A 15,892-nucleotide genomic window follows, 5' to 3' on the forward strand; every position below is an offset into this window, starting at 1 on the left:
CCCGGTGAGTGAAGCAGTGTTGCCCAGGGAAGGGGGAGGCGTCGGGGCACATTGCCGGTGCCCGCCCCCCTCGTGCTCTCTCCCCGAGTGAGGGGAATTGTTGGTGAGCCCTGAGAGGCTCGGGGGCAGCCTAGTCCGGTGGGGGCCATTTCGTCTGTTCGAGCCCAGAGGCTCTTGGGGGCCATAGCTGCTTCGAGTTCCAAGGAGGGGGGCTCCATCGAAGAGGCAGCATTGGGTTGTGGAAGGAGCCCAAGAGGCTCAGGGGCCCAATTGTCATTTCGAGTCCCCCGGGAGGGACTCCAACGCTAGTCACGGGCCCAGAGAGGCTCGTGTGGGGATCGTTGGTTTGGAGCGCTGCGAGGCTCTCCCAGAGGGCCGCCCCCCTGTCACAGTTGTTCTTAGAGCCACGAGGCTCCAGGGCATGTCATTCCTTCGAGCCCAGAGGGGCTCCTGAGTGCCCACATTGTTGTTTCAAGAGCCCAGCGAGGCCCAAGGGGGACAGTCATTTGTTTTGAGCCCTGAGAGGCTCTAGGGGACATTTCCTTTGTCCAGAGCCTAGGAGGCTCCAACGCTGGCCCCATCAATTGTCACACAGCTGCCCAGCACTTCGTGGGCAGCTGCCACGTTTAGGCCCTGACATTGGGACAGTTCTGGTGTTCCTGCCCATGGACAGTCACAGGTGGTGACTTATGTGAGTTTGGCGCAATTGTTCATTTTCTGCACCTCTGAATGTGTTTTTATGCGTCATGTGCCTTGTTCTTACACCTCTGAATGTATTGTTGATGCATCATGTGTTTTCCTTCCTTACACCTCTGAATGAATGTTATGTATTGCATCATGTGTTATGTTCTTACACCCCTACAGGTATTGCGATACTTAGGTGGTTGTTTTCTCCTAGTGCAGGTGGTGCTAGCGAGGTCCTGGTTACCAGTAGTTACTGGTTGTGTGCTCTATTTTTATATTTTGTGCTACAGTGATTTACATTCTAACTGCTATTTCTGAAAGTGTTACTTCTGATTCCTGACAGTGGTCCAGGTGGCCCTGTCTTGTACATATCCCCTGTAAATTCTGCCCGTGCCTCTGGCACATTGTAAAGTGTGTGTTTTATCTAATGTGTTTTGGTGTAATACAAAGGCTATTTTTATATAACCTTGTGTGGAGTTTCCTTTGTGGTGGGTCCTGGGTGTTGTTGCTGGGGTGCGTGCGCAAATACTTAACTTACATCGCCTCCAAGTTTAGCCTTGCTGCTCGCGCCACGTTACCTAGAGGGTGAGCAGGGGTTATCTTGGCTTGTAACTCCCTTGCCCTGACTTGGGAGTGGTGGTCTCTGACTGACTTTGGCGAAAGCCCTGGCCAGCCAGGGATCCCACTTCCAACAGTCCCCATGAAGGACAAGGCGGGCTTGGCCCTATCTTGGACCTCAGGAACGTCAATCGCTTCCTCCGGAAGGAGAAGTTCAAGATGTTGACTCTGCCTCAGGTCTTAGCTGCCCGAGACCCTGGAGACTGGATGGTAGCATTGGACTTTAAGGACGCCTATTTTCACATCCCCGTCCTGCCAGCCCACCGGCGTTATCTGCGGATCTGAAAGAAACAGGTTAGTATTAGATTCCTTACCTTAGAATATCCCCAGGCGTCAGACTGGATCCGGAAATTTTTACGTAGCAGTACCCTTGCACGTCGGTAGGCGTCATCTGCGGATCGGCGTCCGTCCTCGGTGTAGTTGGTGCCGGGATGACGTCGCCGGAGTACTTAGACGCCGCCCTTGCGCGCTGACGTCAGTTCTTCTTTTTTCCGCGACAGCAAGCGCCGATCCGGAAAAAGTTGTACCCTAGTCCATTTTTGACTAACTTTTTGATCATCTTTCGAGTCTCTAACGCCACCGACGGTGCCGGTAGGGATGCCCGGATTCAAACCCTGCGTCGACTGCAACCGACTGATGTCCGTTACCGACCCACATCGCCGGTGTCTTCACTGTCTGGGCCCAGACCACGACGACAAGTCCTGCTCCTACTGCCGGGCCCTGACGTCTAAAGCTAGGCGGGAGCGGTCCCGCAAGCGACTCGAGCTCCGGCAGTCAGCCCCGCGCCGCTCGAGGTCCTGGTCCAGAAGGAGGTCGAGGGACCGGTCGCGGGGCCGGAATCACCACAGTTCCGGGAGTCGCCATTAGTCTTCGGGCTCGAAGTCCTCAGGTAAGAGGCACAAGAAGTCGAAGAGAAGACATCTCTCTTCTGACTCCCCCCCGACGCTGCAGGGCCCCGCAGGATCCGGGTCTGGATCCGGGTCGCCGCCGGTCGACCTCACGACCTCGCCCGCACCGGCCCCCAGGGGGTCACCCCCGGCGCCGTCCCAGGACGACGCCGTCTCCCCGGTCCTGCCCTCGATTCGGGTCCGGCGCCGGATCGGCGCCGCTCTCGACGCCGCTGGGAGATTTCTACTTCTACGACCCGGCCCGTCTTTTGAGCCTGAGTTTCAGGCGATGGGTGACGAGGGGGATTGGGAGGGGTCCAAGCACCCTCTTGACACAGGAGTGTCAGTCTTTTCAGGACTGGACAGGTGAGCTTGGGGAGGCCAGTGGTCTGGACTCCTCGCCCGACACTGGTTTTGTCTCAGCTGTAAGGATCGTGGAGCAGGCCGCACCATGGAATCACGGGCAGCGTCCAGACTTCTCACCACCGGTCAAGGCAATCGAGAGCTCCGTCCGAGATCCGTCGCAATTTATCGGCCGTGCCGGTGTCCGCGAGACGGCAAAGGCCAACGCCGATCCCGCACAGTCAGTCCCACGTAATACCGCTAGGTTCCACCGCTTTCTAGGTCAAGACGCCATGAGCGCTGTCCGCCCAACCATCGGTTTGTGTCCACGCTCCCTGCACTGCCGTTTGTGTGCACAGTAGATCGTCACTGTCGCACAACCGGGGCCACTCGATGTGCACGTCTAAAACCAGGGGTGGTTAACACCGTGGGTCCTATGGGTCCGGGAAGTAAGCCACGGCGCGGGGGACCACAATCCGGGGACCAGGGCGCAGTCTGCAGTCCCTCATCAGTGAAATGCCCCCCGCCTTGCGTGAGCTAGGTGTATTGAGGCTCACTACCACCTTAAGTTGCAGTCTGATCGGGTCAGAGTCCGGGTACTCCGCTCCCGAACCCACCGAGGTGCAGCCCCGCTCCTCTCCGGGCCTGCCTCCAAAAATGGCGCCTCCTTGAAACGGTGTCTCTCCCCCACACTTCAGGGCTTCCACGCCGGTCGCAAGCGGGTATTCAACCTCGGCAGGGCCGAGCCATCGGCACCCTCAAGCGCGGCCACTCCGGGGCAGTCCAAAGCCAGCGCGCGTTGGGGCAGTCCCCGACCTCCGGGACAGACCCTCTTCCCCGTGGCCGCACGTACAAGCACGCAGCCCGGCCTAAGGGGCTACTGGGGACCGCGGCTTGCGGCCCACCAGCACTCGGCTAACAACGGCCTCGGGAACTCAGTTCTAGATGTCGGACCTCCTCCACTACGGGATCGCCGGTCGCGCGGGTTGTTCCGCCGTCGAGGGAGGGAGGGTGGAGGTTTATTCGGCTGGTCTAGTCCAGGATAATAACAGGATAATTGGTGCCGCTGAACGGAGCTCCGGGATCAGTCGGCCATCTCGGCTGCCAGCAAGCTCCGCCCCCGTGGAACAGATTTGTGGCATGGTGCACAACAAAGGCTGCGGATCCACTTTCTGCCCCCTTTCTGAGGTTCTCCTCTTCCTTCTTTCTCTTGCCCAGCAGGGCTCTGCTCTGGGCACTATCAAGGGCTTCCTTTCTGCCCTTTCCGCCTTCTTGAGGCTACCTGATCAGCCTTCTTTGTTCAAGTCCCCGATTGTTAACAGATTCTTGAAGGGCATCACTCATATGTTCCCCCCTGTTCATTTCGTGATGCCCCAGTGGGACTTGAACCTGGTTCTAACTTACCTGATGTGTGCTCCTTTTGAGCCGCTTCATGACTGTCCTCTCCGTCTTCTTACACTTAAGGCTGCTTTCCTGGTTGCCATCACCTCTGCCAGGAGAGTGAGTGAGCTCCAGGCTCTTTCCTCTAAACCTCCTTTCCTTTCTGTCCATCCGGACAAGGTTGTGTTGCGGACAAGACCCTTTTTCCTGCCCAAGGTAGTCACAGCCTTCCACATCGGGCAGTCCATCACCTTGCCCACCTTCTTTCCGCCTCCGCATCCCTCTAAAGAGGAAGAGCGGCTCCACCGTCTGGACCCAAAACGTGCGCTCTCATACTATCTGGATCGCACACGCCAGTTCCGGGTGGATGACCAACTCTTTGTTGGTTACGTGGGCACTAAGAAGGGATGGGCGGTGCAGAAACTGACCATCTCTCGGTTGGTCGTGTTGTGCATCAAGGCATGCTACTCTTTGGCTTAGAAGGAACCTCTTGTTGGGCTGAGGGCCCATTCCACTCTGGCCACGGCGGCTACTACTGCCCTGGGCCGGGGAGTCCCCTTGCTGGACATATGTCAGGCAGCTTCGTGGGCCTCGCTGCACACGTTCGCAAGACACTACTGCCTGGACAGCCAAGTCGGGAGGGATGGCTTCTTTGGCCGTTCCGTCCTCCAGGACTTTCTGGCATGATTATTGGTTCGCAGACCCACCACCGGGGTTGGTATTGCTGGGGTATCTATTCTAAGGTAAGGAATCTAATACTAACCTGTTTCTTTCAGATGCACAAGTTACTTACCTTCGGTAACGATATATCTGTAAGAAACACTAGTTAGTATTAGATTCCTTACCGCCCCACCCATTCTCCCCGTTCCGCGAATCGATATCTAGGGTTAAGGTCATCCCTTTTCAGGGCCCTAGTTTCATGGCACCAGTGTTGGTTTTTATCATGGCTCTGCGTTTCTGGCGCGGAAAAGCTGTGTATAAGAACTGACATCAGCGTGCGAGGGCGGCGTCTAAGTACTCCGGCGACGTCATCCCAGCGCCGAATAAATGAAGGTAAATTCTTGACCATAGGGCTGAGGAACAAATCTACATACTGTGCTAATCTCTCAGTGGGTCCCCCTATACCAGATATGATGGGTCTCCCAGGTGGAAAAGGGGCCATTTTGTGCACTTTTGGAAGGGTGTACATCCAAGGGAAAGTGGGTCTCACAACTTTCTTGTATAAAGCTTCATCTTCATCAATGAGACCAAGGGTCTGCCAGTCAGCGAGATGCTTGTTAATCAGAAGAGTCAAAGGGCCCGTGGGGTTGCTGTTAAGGAGTTCGTAGCAGGTGCTGTCTTGTAATTGGGTTATTATCTCATCATGATAATCCCTGCTAGTCCTGATTATCACGTTACCTTGTCCGCCTCTCTTATGATGATGTCCTGCTCTGTGCTCAAAGTTTTCATGGCCAGTCGTTCACCTCTAGAGAGATTGTCTTTAGTTCTGTGTTTGACTGTACGTGTTCTTTCTTCATATCGGTCTATGTCCTCCAAAACTAAGTTATGGAGAACATCGATGGAGTTACCCCCAGCTAGGGTGGGTGTCCATTCGGATTTCATTTTAGGGCCACTAGGGATGGTGGAGTCTTGTAGCAGATCTTCCAAACTACATTGAGGGTCATCTGTGTCGGTGATGGACAGTAAAAGGTGTGTGTTCTTAATGTCATTGTTGCTCTGGACATCCAAGGGATTGGCATTGTAAATCTTCACTACACTATTGTCACTAGAGGGCATGGGTGAGAAGTGTTTCTTGAGTTTGTAGGAAAATAGGATCTGCTTTCATGGTTATCCCCACTTTTTTTCTGGTGTCTGTATGTTATTTTGACTAGTTTGCCTGGGCTCCTGCTTATCAGGTCCCAGTCTCTGTGCTTCTTCCCTACATTTGACATAAGTGCTTCTGTACCTCCACAATTGGCAACTGGTGTACCCTTATAAGTCCCTGGAATGTGGTCCTAAGGTACCCAGGGCATAGGTACACCAAGGGTCCCCCATTGGCTGCAGGATGTATTGTGCCACCCATGGGAGACCACTTGAGCTGTGACTACAGGTCTGACATTGTAACCTGTGTAAGCTGGAGGTAGCACCACTTACAACAGATGCACGTTTCCTTACCTCTGAGGGCACTACACTTAAATCCTATAAGTCACCCCTGAGGCAGGCCTTTTGATCTTGAAGGCAGGGTGCTGGGTTATAAGTGTGTGAGTGCCCCTGCATGAGTACCCACACACTTATAACACCTTTTCATGTAGGCCGATCTGTCGCCTTGCCCACCTTCTATGCACCTCCATATCCCTCTAAAGAAGAGTAGCGATTCCACAGTCTGAACCCAAAAAGAGGGGGGTTGTTATACCTTGACTGTACAAGAGAGTTCCGGATGGACGACCAACTCTTCAAGGGGTATGTTGGCACGAAGAAAGGTTGGGCGTTGTAGAAAGTGACCATATCTCAGTAGGTCTGCATGAAGATCTGCTGCGCACTGGACAAGAAGCGGCCTTCTTAAAGCTTAAGAGCTCATGCCACCAGATCTAAGGCTGCAACCACTGCTTTAGCCAGTGGACTTCCAGTCCAGGACATCTGTCGGACAGCGACGCGGGCATCCTTCCACGAGTTGATCGAACATTAGTGCCTGGACGGTCAGGTCTGCAGGAATGGGCACTTAGCCCGTTCGGTCCTGCAAGACTTCTAAGTCTAAATTTGTCCGAAGACCCACCTGGTATTGCTTGGGTATCTATTGAAAGGTAATGAATCTGCTGCTAGATGGCTCTATCAGATGAACAAGTTACTTACCTTCTGGTAGAGACAAATATCTAGCCGCAGATTCCTTACCAACCCACCCATCCTCCCCGCCTTGAGGACAGATTTTAGTGTCACGGCTGCTCCCTTTTAGGGCGCTATACTGAACACACCAGACCCAGTGCACTTCATAGTTCGGCGCTTCTAGCATGAAAAGTCATGGAAAGTACCTCAGTGCGCTGAGGTGGCGCCTATATAGGTGACACAGACATCACGGCGTGGATGCCACCGCCACGCGGAGGAGACTGATGCTACCTACTGGCGTGCAGGCAAGGCGGTGCTCAAGCAAGCTATCTCCAAATTAACAGTGCTGTGCATTAAGATCTACTACATTTGGCAAAGACGCAACCCCCAGAAGGTGTGTGTACTCATTCTAGCAGAGTAAAGACTGCGACCACTCCTTTAGCCTGTTGAGTTCCGGTCCTGGACATCTGCTAGGCAGCGACATAGGCCTCGTTGCACATATTCACCAAATACTACTGGCTGCATACGTTACTTGCGACAGCTTCACACGGAGCCCAACTATGCCACCTTTTGGCATGCAGGGTTACTGCTCACCAAACATTTCCGGGATCTGTGGCTAGATAGTCTCTCCCATATAAAGCGTTACTGAAGGTAAGTAACTTGTTCTTTACTACTTCTACATTTTGTGATTATTGCTTCAGAGACTTTGATTTTATCATTTAAGGGATTTAAATATGTTGTGGCATTAAAAAAATCATTTTTCCTGTACAGGGTTCTAAAAGCTCAAACTGACCATAAGTCAAGACATGAAGGTGAGTAGTCCAGAGAATTTGCTTTTTTTGCTCCATTTACTCTCTTTAGTGTAAACTTTGGGCCTTGTAGAACATTTTTAATTCATATATTGCTTTCCAACTTGGATTTCATTCGCTTCACCTTCAATACCATATATTAGTTGATAATTGCTTGATTTCATGTTCTGTTGTTGCTTTGTTTTTGACACAGCTTTGTTTATGCTATTTGGTGTAAATGTTCGTGCCCAAAGCATTGTCAACTTCCTTAAAAAAATGTCTCTTAAGACATACATATGTAAAATATTTCAGTCATGCAAAGAAGGTTCCACAGTACATTTTAAAGGTCCTCAATTTTATGTTTTGTACACACTGGAAACATAGAATAGTCTTACAAAATATGTTGACAAATGAAGTTGCAAGCATATTGTATTCTAATGGCTCAAGAAAAGCTTTCCAAATAGAGAGTAAGGTGTATTCAACCACCACAGGAAAGCATTACAGTCTTTAAGAGGTTACCTGGCTAGGGGAAGAAGTTAATGTCCTTTCTAGCGCAGCTCTCCCTGGACAAGTAAAACAGTTTCTGAATGCCAAAGCCATTGTAAATGTTGTTGACTACCTGATTACCACCTTTTATATTTGTAATTGTCACTCTTTTTCCATCTAGTTTGGTATATGAATAATCCAGAGAATGAGCGGGACCAATTTACTAACCATCGTCCACATAGCTATTCACAGTTAATCAAAATACAGTGTTCTTATGTGGCCCTACTATTAGGACCATGGCTGTCTATTGTTTTTCTGAGTACATTTAGTCAGAAGTGTGCAGAGATATAAGTTGAACATTTACAGAGATGTGCTCAATGTGCATAAGCAACATTACACAAGCACACTGCCAGGCATTACATGTTTTTTTTTTAAATTGGCAAGCTTTTACCTGTTCTGTCCAACTGTTCTGTGTGCACAGCTTTTGTGAGTGTGTTTCTCTCCTTGGAGTGTATTTTATAAAATTTTGCTTCAAGGCATGTTTCTTGTCTGATGGTGTTATTCCATTGACATTGTAGATTCAGTAGATGATTCTAGAGCTCCTTGACGGTACACAACTTGGAATCCTGAAAATGGAGCTAGAACAATATGGCAAGATCTTTTGAATCTCTGTCCGTGGTCCTCCTTTTATGTTGGTGATAATAAAGATGTCACAGCCCACAATTGTCAGAAATATCTAGATCCAGACTCACAAATGAGGAGTATGTAGCATGTTTGAGTCTGAGAAATAAGTAATGAAACAAACCGCAATTGAGACGGGTTTGTGTATGGAAATAAGAAGATATACAGTTGTTTACAGTCAGATTGTTTCAAGATGAGCCTACCCTCTAAATAGCAGTGAAATTCCATATTGTGAAGGGTTCTCATGACAGGACTGCCCTGCAAAGCATCTACAGAAGTTCATTCTTAGATACACAGACGAACATTTAGGATAGTGCCCCTTTGTGACATTGACACACCCACGCCACTGGTACTGATGTTTTTAACCGATGTGTGCTGGGTCCCAGCTTAGCAGGCACCAGTGCTCTTTCCCTAAACCGAGCAACATGTTTAATTGTTAAACCAATTGGCCAGTATAGGAAACTGGCTCTTTATATTATATACCAAAAAGAGGCATACAGTGCAAATAGTCCAGGTATCCCTTATGAGTGGACAGGGAATTGCTCTAGCAATCCAAGGTGCTCTTCTAGGAGGCAGTGTGGTTGAGCAGCCTTAGGCATATCAGAGAGGAGTGTTAGACATCTGCAATACACAGTCAATACATGATGCACTCAACTCAATAAAGAGATCCACCCCTTTTTATAAACATAACTCTTACCTTTATATAATTTTTCCAACAAGATCATCAAACTCAGGTAAGTGCATTTAAAGTTATACATTTTTACAGGTTTGAAAAATCAACACTGAGTGCAATTTCTGAAGCGGTAATGTTATCCTATGGAGGAAAGACATACACTGCATACTGGTACTTCACAGCGATTTACAGGTTCAGTCTCCTAGACTTAAGGTAAGTATGGGGCAAGGTCCAAGGCAGTACCAACAGGTCACCTCAAGCGGCACTGGGCAGAGGTGCTTTTCAACGTTGGGTGCCCAATGTTCTCCTATAAAGGAAAAATATGTACTGCGTTCGATCCTATGGGAACAGTCAAAGAGAGGCTGCAGGCTTGGACTTGGAAACCAGTCAGGCTGAACTGACAAAGAGACTCCGGTCTCACGATGCTCAGGGATGTGGGGACACCTGTGGTCTACATCCACTCGGACCAGGGGTTACAGGTGCAGAAGTGTGTTGAGGAGTCAGGTTTTTCACAGCTGGGTCACTTTGGGTCGGGGGCTGTAGGAAGTGGGCATAACCCTGTCCTTGAATTCCTACATTTGCCCTCAAAAGATGGTAGACTTCTGATTTTCGTATACACTTCAGGTAGCCACCTTAGTTGTGGAACTAGCCTGAACGTCCCCACGCCTCTCTGACTACAAATTTTCCCACCTGTCAAGGCAACAAATGGGCCCTGGAGAGGGGTATACTTTCCTGTGAGGGAAGCCAGATTCATACACCAAAGTCAGTGGGCTCTTTGAAGCTCACTGCCTTGGAATGCTAATTCGCAGGTCGTCCTGTAGGAGGGGATGTAAACACCCTCTATTCGAGCAGGCTTTCTTCCTGACCTCCTGAGAGCAAAGGCCTCACCCTTGGGAGTCAGAAAATGGTCTGTGGTGACAGGCTGGCTTGGACTAGTTAGTTGGCACACTAGTTATTGATAGGTTTTCAGAAGATACCTCTAAGGTGCCCTCTGGGTGCATGTATTAATAAATCCATCATTGCAATCAGTGTGAGTTTATCAATACAAGATGTTTGATAGCAAACATCTCTAATTTCAGTGAAGCCATCATGTACTTGGGGAACTCGTTTTTCTCCAGTGTCCAGCCCATGTACTTTAAATGGCTTCCCTACTCACTTGCACTGGCAGTAATTGAACTGGTCCACACTTGTAATATAATGCACCCTGCCTTAGGCCTGTAAGGACTGCTGTAGGGGTGATGTACAAATATTACATGCAGTGTTAGCGGACATGGCACACAGGTGTGTGACATGTCGGTTTTTCACTTTTTAGAGCACCTTGTTACGCTGCCTGCAGTGGCAGACTGTATAAGTTTGGTTCTGGTTCCTTTAGAGTGGCACAAGATATGCTGCGGCTCTTAGACCCTCTTTACTACCTCCCCCTAGGTACCACTTACAGGGACTTACAGAGATTCTAAAGGCCTGGTCACTTGGGGATCAAATGACTAGTTGTCATGTTTTGGGGAAAGAACACTAGCTCTGGGTACCTGTTTAGCGAGAACACAGTGCACTTAAGTCAAAGTTGCATCAAATGCCAGGCAAAAAAGCAGGGGGATTACTGCAACAAAAACCCAGTTACCTACAGCCAGGACTTTAGCACCCTGTCGGGAAATCCAGAGGGAGGTAGTCAAAGAACTCTCTGCCCCAAATGAGATAGTCAGACAACTTGTATGTCTTGTAGTTTCTTTTTATTTGCAACTTTGAAAGAAAAAGGATCCGTTTTGAAGGAATCGTTCCTGCTCTTCACCGGGTCGGGGAAGGTCTTGCTGGTGCACACAGAGCTCCGCTGTCCTTCAGGCAGTCGTGGGACGTATATAAACAAAAATAAAACAAGCCAAGGGTCAGTGGAACATACTGTGGACTCCTTTATACAAGGAAGGGAATGTGAGGGACCACCGAGTGCCACCACCATGTGAAGCCCAACTGACGAGCGAAAAGCGGTGTCCACCCTCAAAGAGTTACCCGTTCCCTCCCAGTGCTCTCGAGAACCCCTGTATGCGGCGACGTACCTGCTCCAGCCACGTTCCTCCTGGAGAGAGAGTGAAGGGGCGATGCGTGGTCTCGTTGGCCTCCTGGCGTTATCCTGCCTTCCGGGACCTCCGGTGAGACTCCAGGACCTTCGGCGATATGGCGGTCTCTCCACGGCTTCTCTGGCGTTGTCCTCTTTTCCAGTTTCTCCCGCTGGTTCTCCGGAGTGCATTTTCTGACGTACGGCTTCTTCCTCTTTCAGTTCGGCGTCTTCCCCGATAGGAAGGCAGAGGCGGACGTCCCGCCTCCGGACTCCTCCTCCCGTACTCTCCATGGTGGTTTAAAGGGGCTGTCCACGTCCTGTACACGGAGCAGCAGGACATCAGTTTCGGCATATGTCAGCGAGTCCTGTTCCCTGGGGTTCTCCCGACACCCCCCTATAAGTCCCTAGTAAATGGTACCCCTAGTTCCTTGGGCATGGTTACTGAAGAGGGTCCCCAATGGCTGCAGCCTATATTGTGCCGCCATAAGGGACCCACACGTAAATCCATGCAGGCAGCTATTGCAGGCTGCGTGTAACGTTGCAAACCATTATGAAAACACAACATGTCGAACCCCCTGTGTGCCATGTCCACAGACATTGCATGCAGCATATGTAATTCATCCTTACAGCCGAACCGAAAGCCCTACGGTAGGGTGCATGATATTAGATGTGCTGACACACCTTCATGAGCAGATATGCCCCTTTAATATCTAGCTACATTGCTAGATAGTACAAGTGATCAGGGAGTCATTTTATGTATATGTAGTATATTTACTGGGCACTGGTCATTACGAGTTACCCAGCTACATAATGGCTTCTCTGAAAATAATGCTGTTTGCTATCAAACACCTCCTCTTGCCAAATCCATACTGATATCAGTATTGGATTTATCTGAAAGAGACTTCTAGCTGACGATTCCTTATCTTTACATTTTTCAGGTGTCGGACTGGATCTGGGAGATTTTTTCGAGCAGTACCCCTGCATGCCCAGTAGGAAACATTGATCGGCTCGGCGTTGTCTACGCCAGAGTGACGTCATGGTACCTGTATGGGCACCACCCCAGTATGCTGATGTAAGGCCTTTTCTTTCTGCACCAGCCAGCGCTGATCCGTAGAAGAGCTACCCCTCTGTTGTTTTTTGACAGGAAACTTGCAACTGTTTGTTGACTGTTTTTGTTAGGTTTCCTCCTGGTGTGTCGAGGATTTTATCATGTAGGACTGGTTTTAAGCTCTGCGGAGCCTGTCACTGGGCAATGTCGGTGACCGATCTGCACCTTGTTTGTCTCTGGTGCCTGGAACGCGACCATGACACCAAGGTGTGCTCTGATTGCCAGGCTATAGGTCCAAAGACTGAGGGAATGGTCCTTGAAGCTGCTAGCGGGTCGGCACGTGACTCCACCTAAGTCGAGGTCAAGTTTGAGAGGAAGGTCCTGGGATCATTCACGGAGTCCGAACTCCTCTCCATTCCATTCCAGTTCGTCGGGACAGTCGAAGGAGCCACGGCATCCGGCACCTAGTTCTTCGGAGCATGTGCCTAGATTGGCTCTGCACCGCTCTGAATATCCGGAAGCCAGAGGGACCCCTGCTCAACTTATAAGTATTATGAGGCCCTGTGTCTAATATTTGGGTGTCCCGACTCAGTTGAGGTCCCTCCAGGGTCGTGGGATGGGGTCCAATCTGGTTCTGCGTGGGCTGCTCCAGCCTTGGCTCCATTGGGCCCCTGTGCATCCAATAATGGACCATATAAGCTCCGGTCGCACTACTTCGACCTTTCCTGATGCTGCTACCGATGCTCCTGGTGCCCACCAGTGCCGCCAGCCTCTTTACCATCCCCATATCTGACACGGAGCCAGAACCAGCTCTGAACCCTACTCCTATGGGCAGGGGTGGGGAGAGACTTGGTTAGATCTGCTTGCCTCTGCCGAGAATGCATAATGTCAGCAGTTTTGCAGGCTGGAGTTTCCAAGACGCATTTACTCTGAGACTCTTTTCATCTCAAGTGGTGCTTAGGCCTCCTGTACACCTTTCCGGCCGTACCACTCCTGCTCAGGGTTCTCAAGAAGATCAAGAACTACCTTAATTTGGTTTTGTCTTTTTTGATATGCGTTCCTTTCGAGCCTCAACAGGCCTTATCTAAGCCACTTTACCTGTAAGTCTATCTTGACAAAGTTGTGCGTCACACTCTGGCCTCCTTTCTGCCAAAAGTAGTCACTCCTTTTCATGTAGGCCAGTCTTCCACCGTGCCCTCTTTTTCCATCCTTCACATCCCTTTAAGGACCTCATGAAAGAGTTCTGGGTAGACAAATTACTCTTCGCTGGGTATAATGGTGCAAAACAAGGTCGGTCCATGCCAAAGAAGACCATCTCCAGAATTGTTGTGCTCTGCTTCAAAATCTGTTGTGCACTGGCCAAAAAGCAATCTCCTGAAGGATTGTGAGCTAATTTCACCAGATCTAAAGCGGTCGCCACTGCATTAACACACACTGTTCTGGTCCTGGATATCTGCTTGGCAGCAGCATGGGCTTCTCTGCACATTTTCACTAAACATTACTGTCTGGACAGTCAGGTCTGCAGGAATGGGCACTTTGCCCTTTCGGTTCTGCAGGACTTTCTCCTTTCATATTTGTTCGAAACCCTCCTCCGGGGATGGTATTTATTCCCAGGTAAGGAATCTGTTTCTAGAAGTCTCCATCAGATGAACAAGTTACTTGCCTCTGGTAACAACTTATCTGGTAGAGACTATATCTAGCTACACAGTCCTTAACGATCCACCCATCCTCCCCGCTCTGCAAACTGATTTCTAGGAACAAGGATGACTCTTTCAGGGCCCTATTTGTGACACACCAGTGGTCAGTGTTGTAGGAAGCTGACTCTGTATATAATATATCAAAGCAAAATATAGTGTGCACAGAGACCAGTCGATCCCCAGAGGCTTTGGAGAAGTTAAAGTAGATCATACCATACTCACTTGTGTGGTAGTGTGGTCAAGCAGTTATGCTGTCAGAGGGCTGTGTTAAGCATTTGTTGTACACACTCAGGCAAGAAATGGTTACACACACTCAAAGACTGAATCCAATGCCAACTGTTTGTCCAAAGATATTACTTTGTTACTTTTATTTTAGAACCAAGGAGAAGCTCAGTTGCACGTAAGTACCAGTTTTAAAATAGCTATACTTTTCAGGTACAGTAAATGTGTTTGCAAAAGCAATAAAAATACTTTGCAGTGATACTGAAAATTCTTTGTGGTCTCAAAGCATCAGTAGCAGCAACTTAGCATTGTAAACGATAGACAGTGCAATACCAAGAAATGTAATGTAATCCTATGGGAGGAAAACAGTTCTGTACATTTACAGGGAAGTACTCGACTTACACATCCAGTCTTTGGGGGTTTAGACCAACACTGGGCTAGGGTCCAATCAAGGTAGATATTGCACCACTAGCGGCACTGGGGCGGGTGGGTGCAGAAGTCTCTCAGGCTTTTCAGAGGTCGCTGGCTGCGAGAAAGGTCACCTTTTTGTTGCAGGCTCTTTGAAGTTGGAAACAAAAATGAGGGCTACTGTTCCTAAAGAGAGAAGGGAGATATCTACAGGTTGTGCAGGACTCGCGCATATGCATGGTGGCAGTCAGCAGGACTGTTTCATGTTGCCTTCACATATCCCAAAGGGATGTCATGCTTCATCATTGGGCTTTTGGTCCTTGTTGGACTGGTACTGCAATGCCCAATGGGTCCCGAAGGGTCACTTTGGCAGAGATCTTTTATTGCTATGCCATTTGATGACTGAAAGTAGAGTCTAGGTGGAGTGGTAACTCATGTGTAGGCTGTGGGGCTTTAGGTTTAAACCTATAATAACTGATAAAACCCCACTGAAAGAGAAATAGCTCTCACCAGCGAAAACATATAAACACTGAAAAAACACCTGCACAACCACAAACTAAATGCCATTCAAAGAAAGGGAAAAGAGCGAAATAGTAATTTTTGTTTCTTCCTGAAGGGGCTAATACAATGTAACTTTGTTATACAAGCTAACAGTAAGAAAGACTGGGCTAACCGTATTCTGCATGAGTTTTGTTGTTTAGGGATGCCACTAAACTATTGTTACTTCATTCATTTTGCTTGTTACAGTTTTTTGTCTTTGGTCTAAAGATGCAGGGCTTAGAAGCATGTTTTAGGTCTTGTTTAGTTATTTTATAAACTGTAGAGAATCAGGAAATATCAAAATCATATTTGATATATTGGCTGTGTTTGATTCTTTCACTGATAGGTTTCATAAGAATCTTTACTAATATGTATCATCACATTTACCCACAGAGAATGGGTAAAAACCCTTAATACATCAGCATCCAGTTTCTAGTGGCTCAGTATTGATGGTAGATGAATTGCCAACGTCTCAGGCTTTAAACATTCAATGCAAGGTATAGTGACAAGTATATGTAAAAAAAAAGCGCGATCACCAAGCATCTGGGATAGTGATGAAAACATGACACCAGACTTTTGGAAAACATGG

General features: G+C 49.0%; 1 protein-coding gene across 2 annotated transcripts in view; it reads left to right on the plus strand.

Annotated features, from left to right (window-relative positions):
* USP34 (ubiquitin specific peptidase 34) overlaps positions 1-15,892 on the plus strand; it is a 2,681,755-nt gene that overhangs the window by 875,720 nt on the left and 1,790,143 nt on the right. For both annotated transcript variants that reach the window (XM_078649291.1, XM_078649292.1), the window contains exon 35: positions 7,482-7,522. In XM_078649291.1, the coding sequence (XP_078505417.1) occupies positions 7,482-7,522 (41 nt within the window). The remainder of the gene's footprint in view (positions 1-7,481; positions 7,523-15,892) is intronic.

This window comes from Lissotriton helveticus, chromosome 6 (genome assembly GCF_964261635.1).
Source record: "Lissotriton helveticus chromosome 6, aLisHel1.1, whole genome shotgun sequence".
Classification (NCBI taxonomy): domain Eukaryota; kingdom Metazoa; phylum Chordata; class Amphibia; order Caudata; family Salamandridae; genus Lissotriton; species Lissotriton helveticus.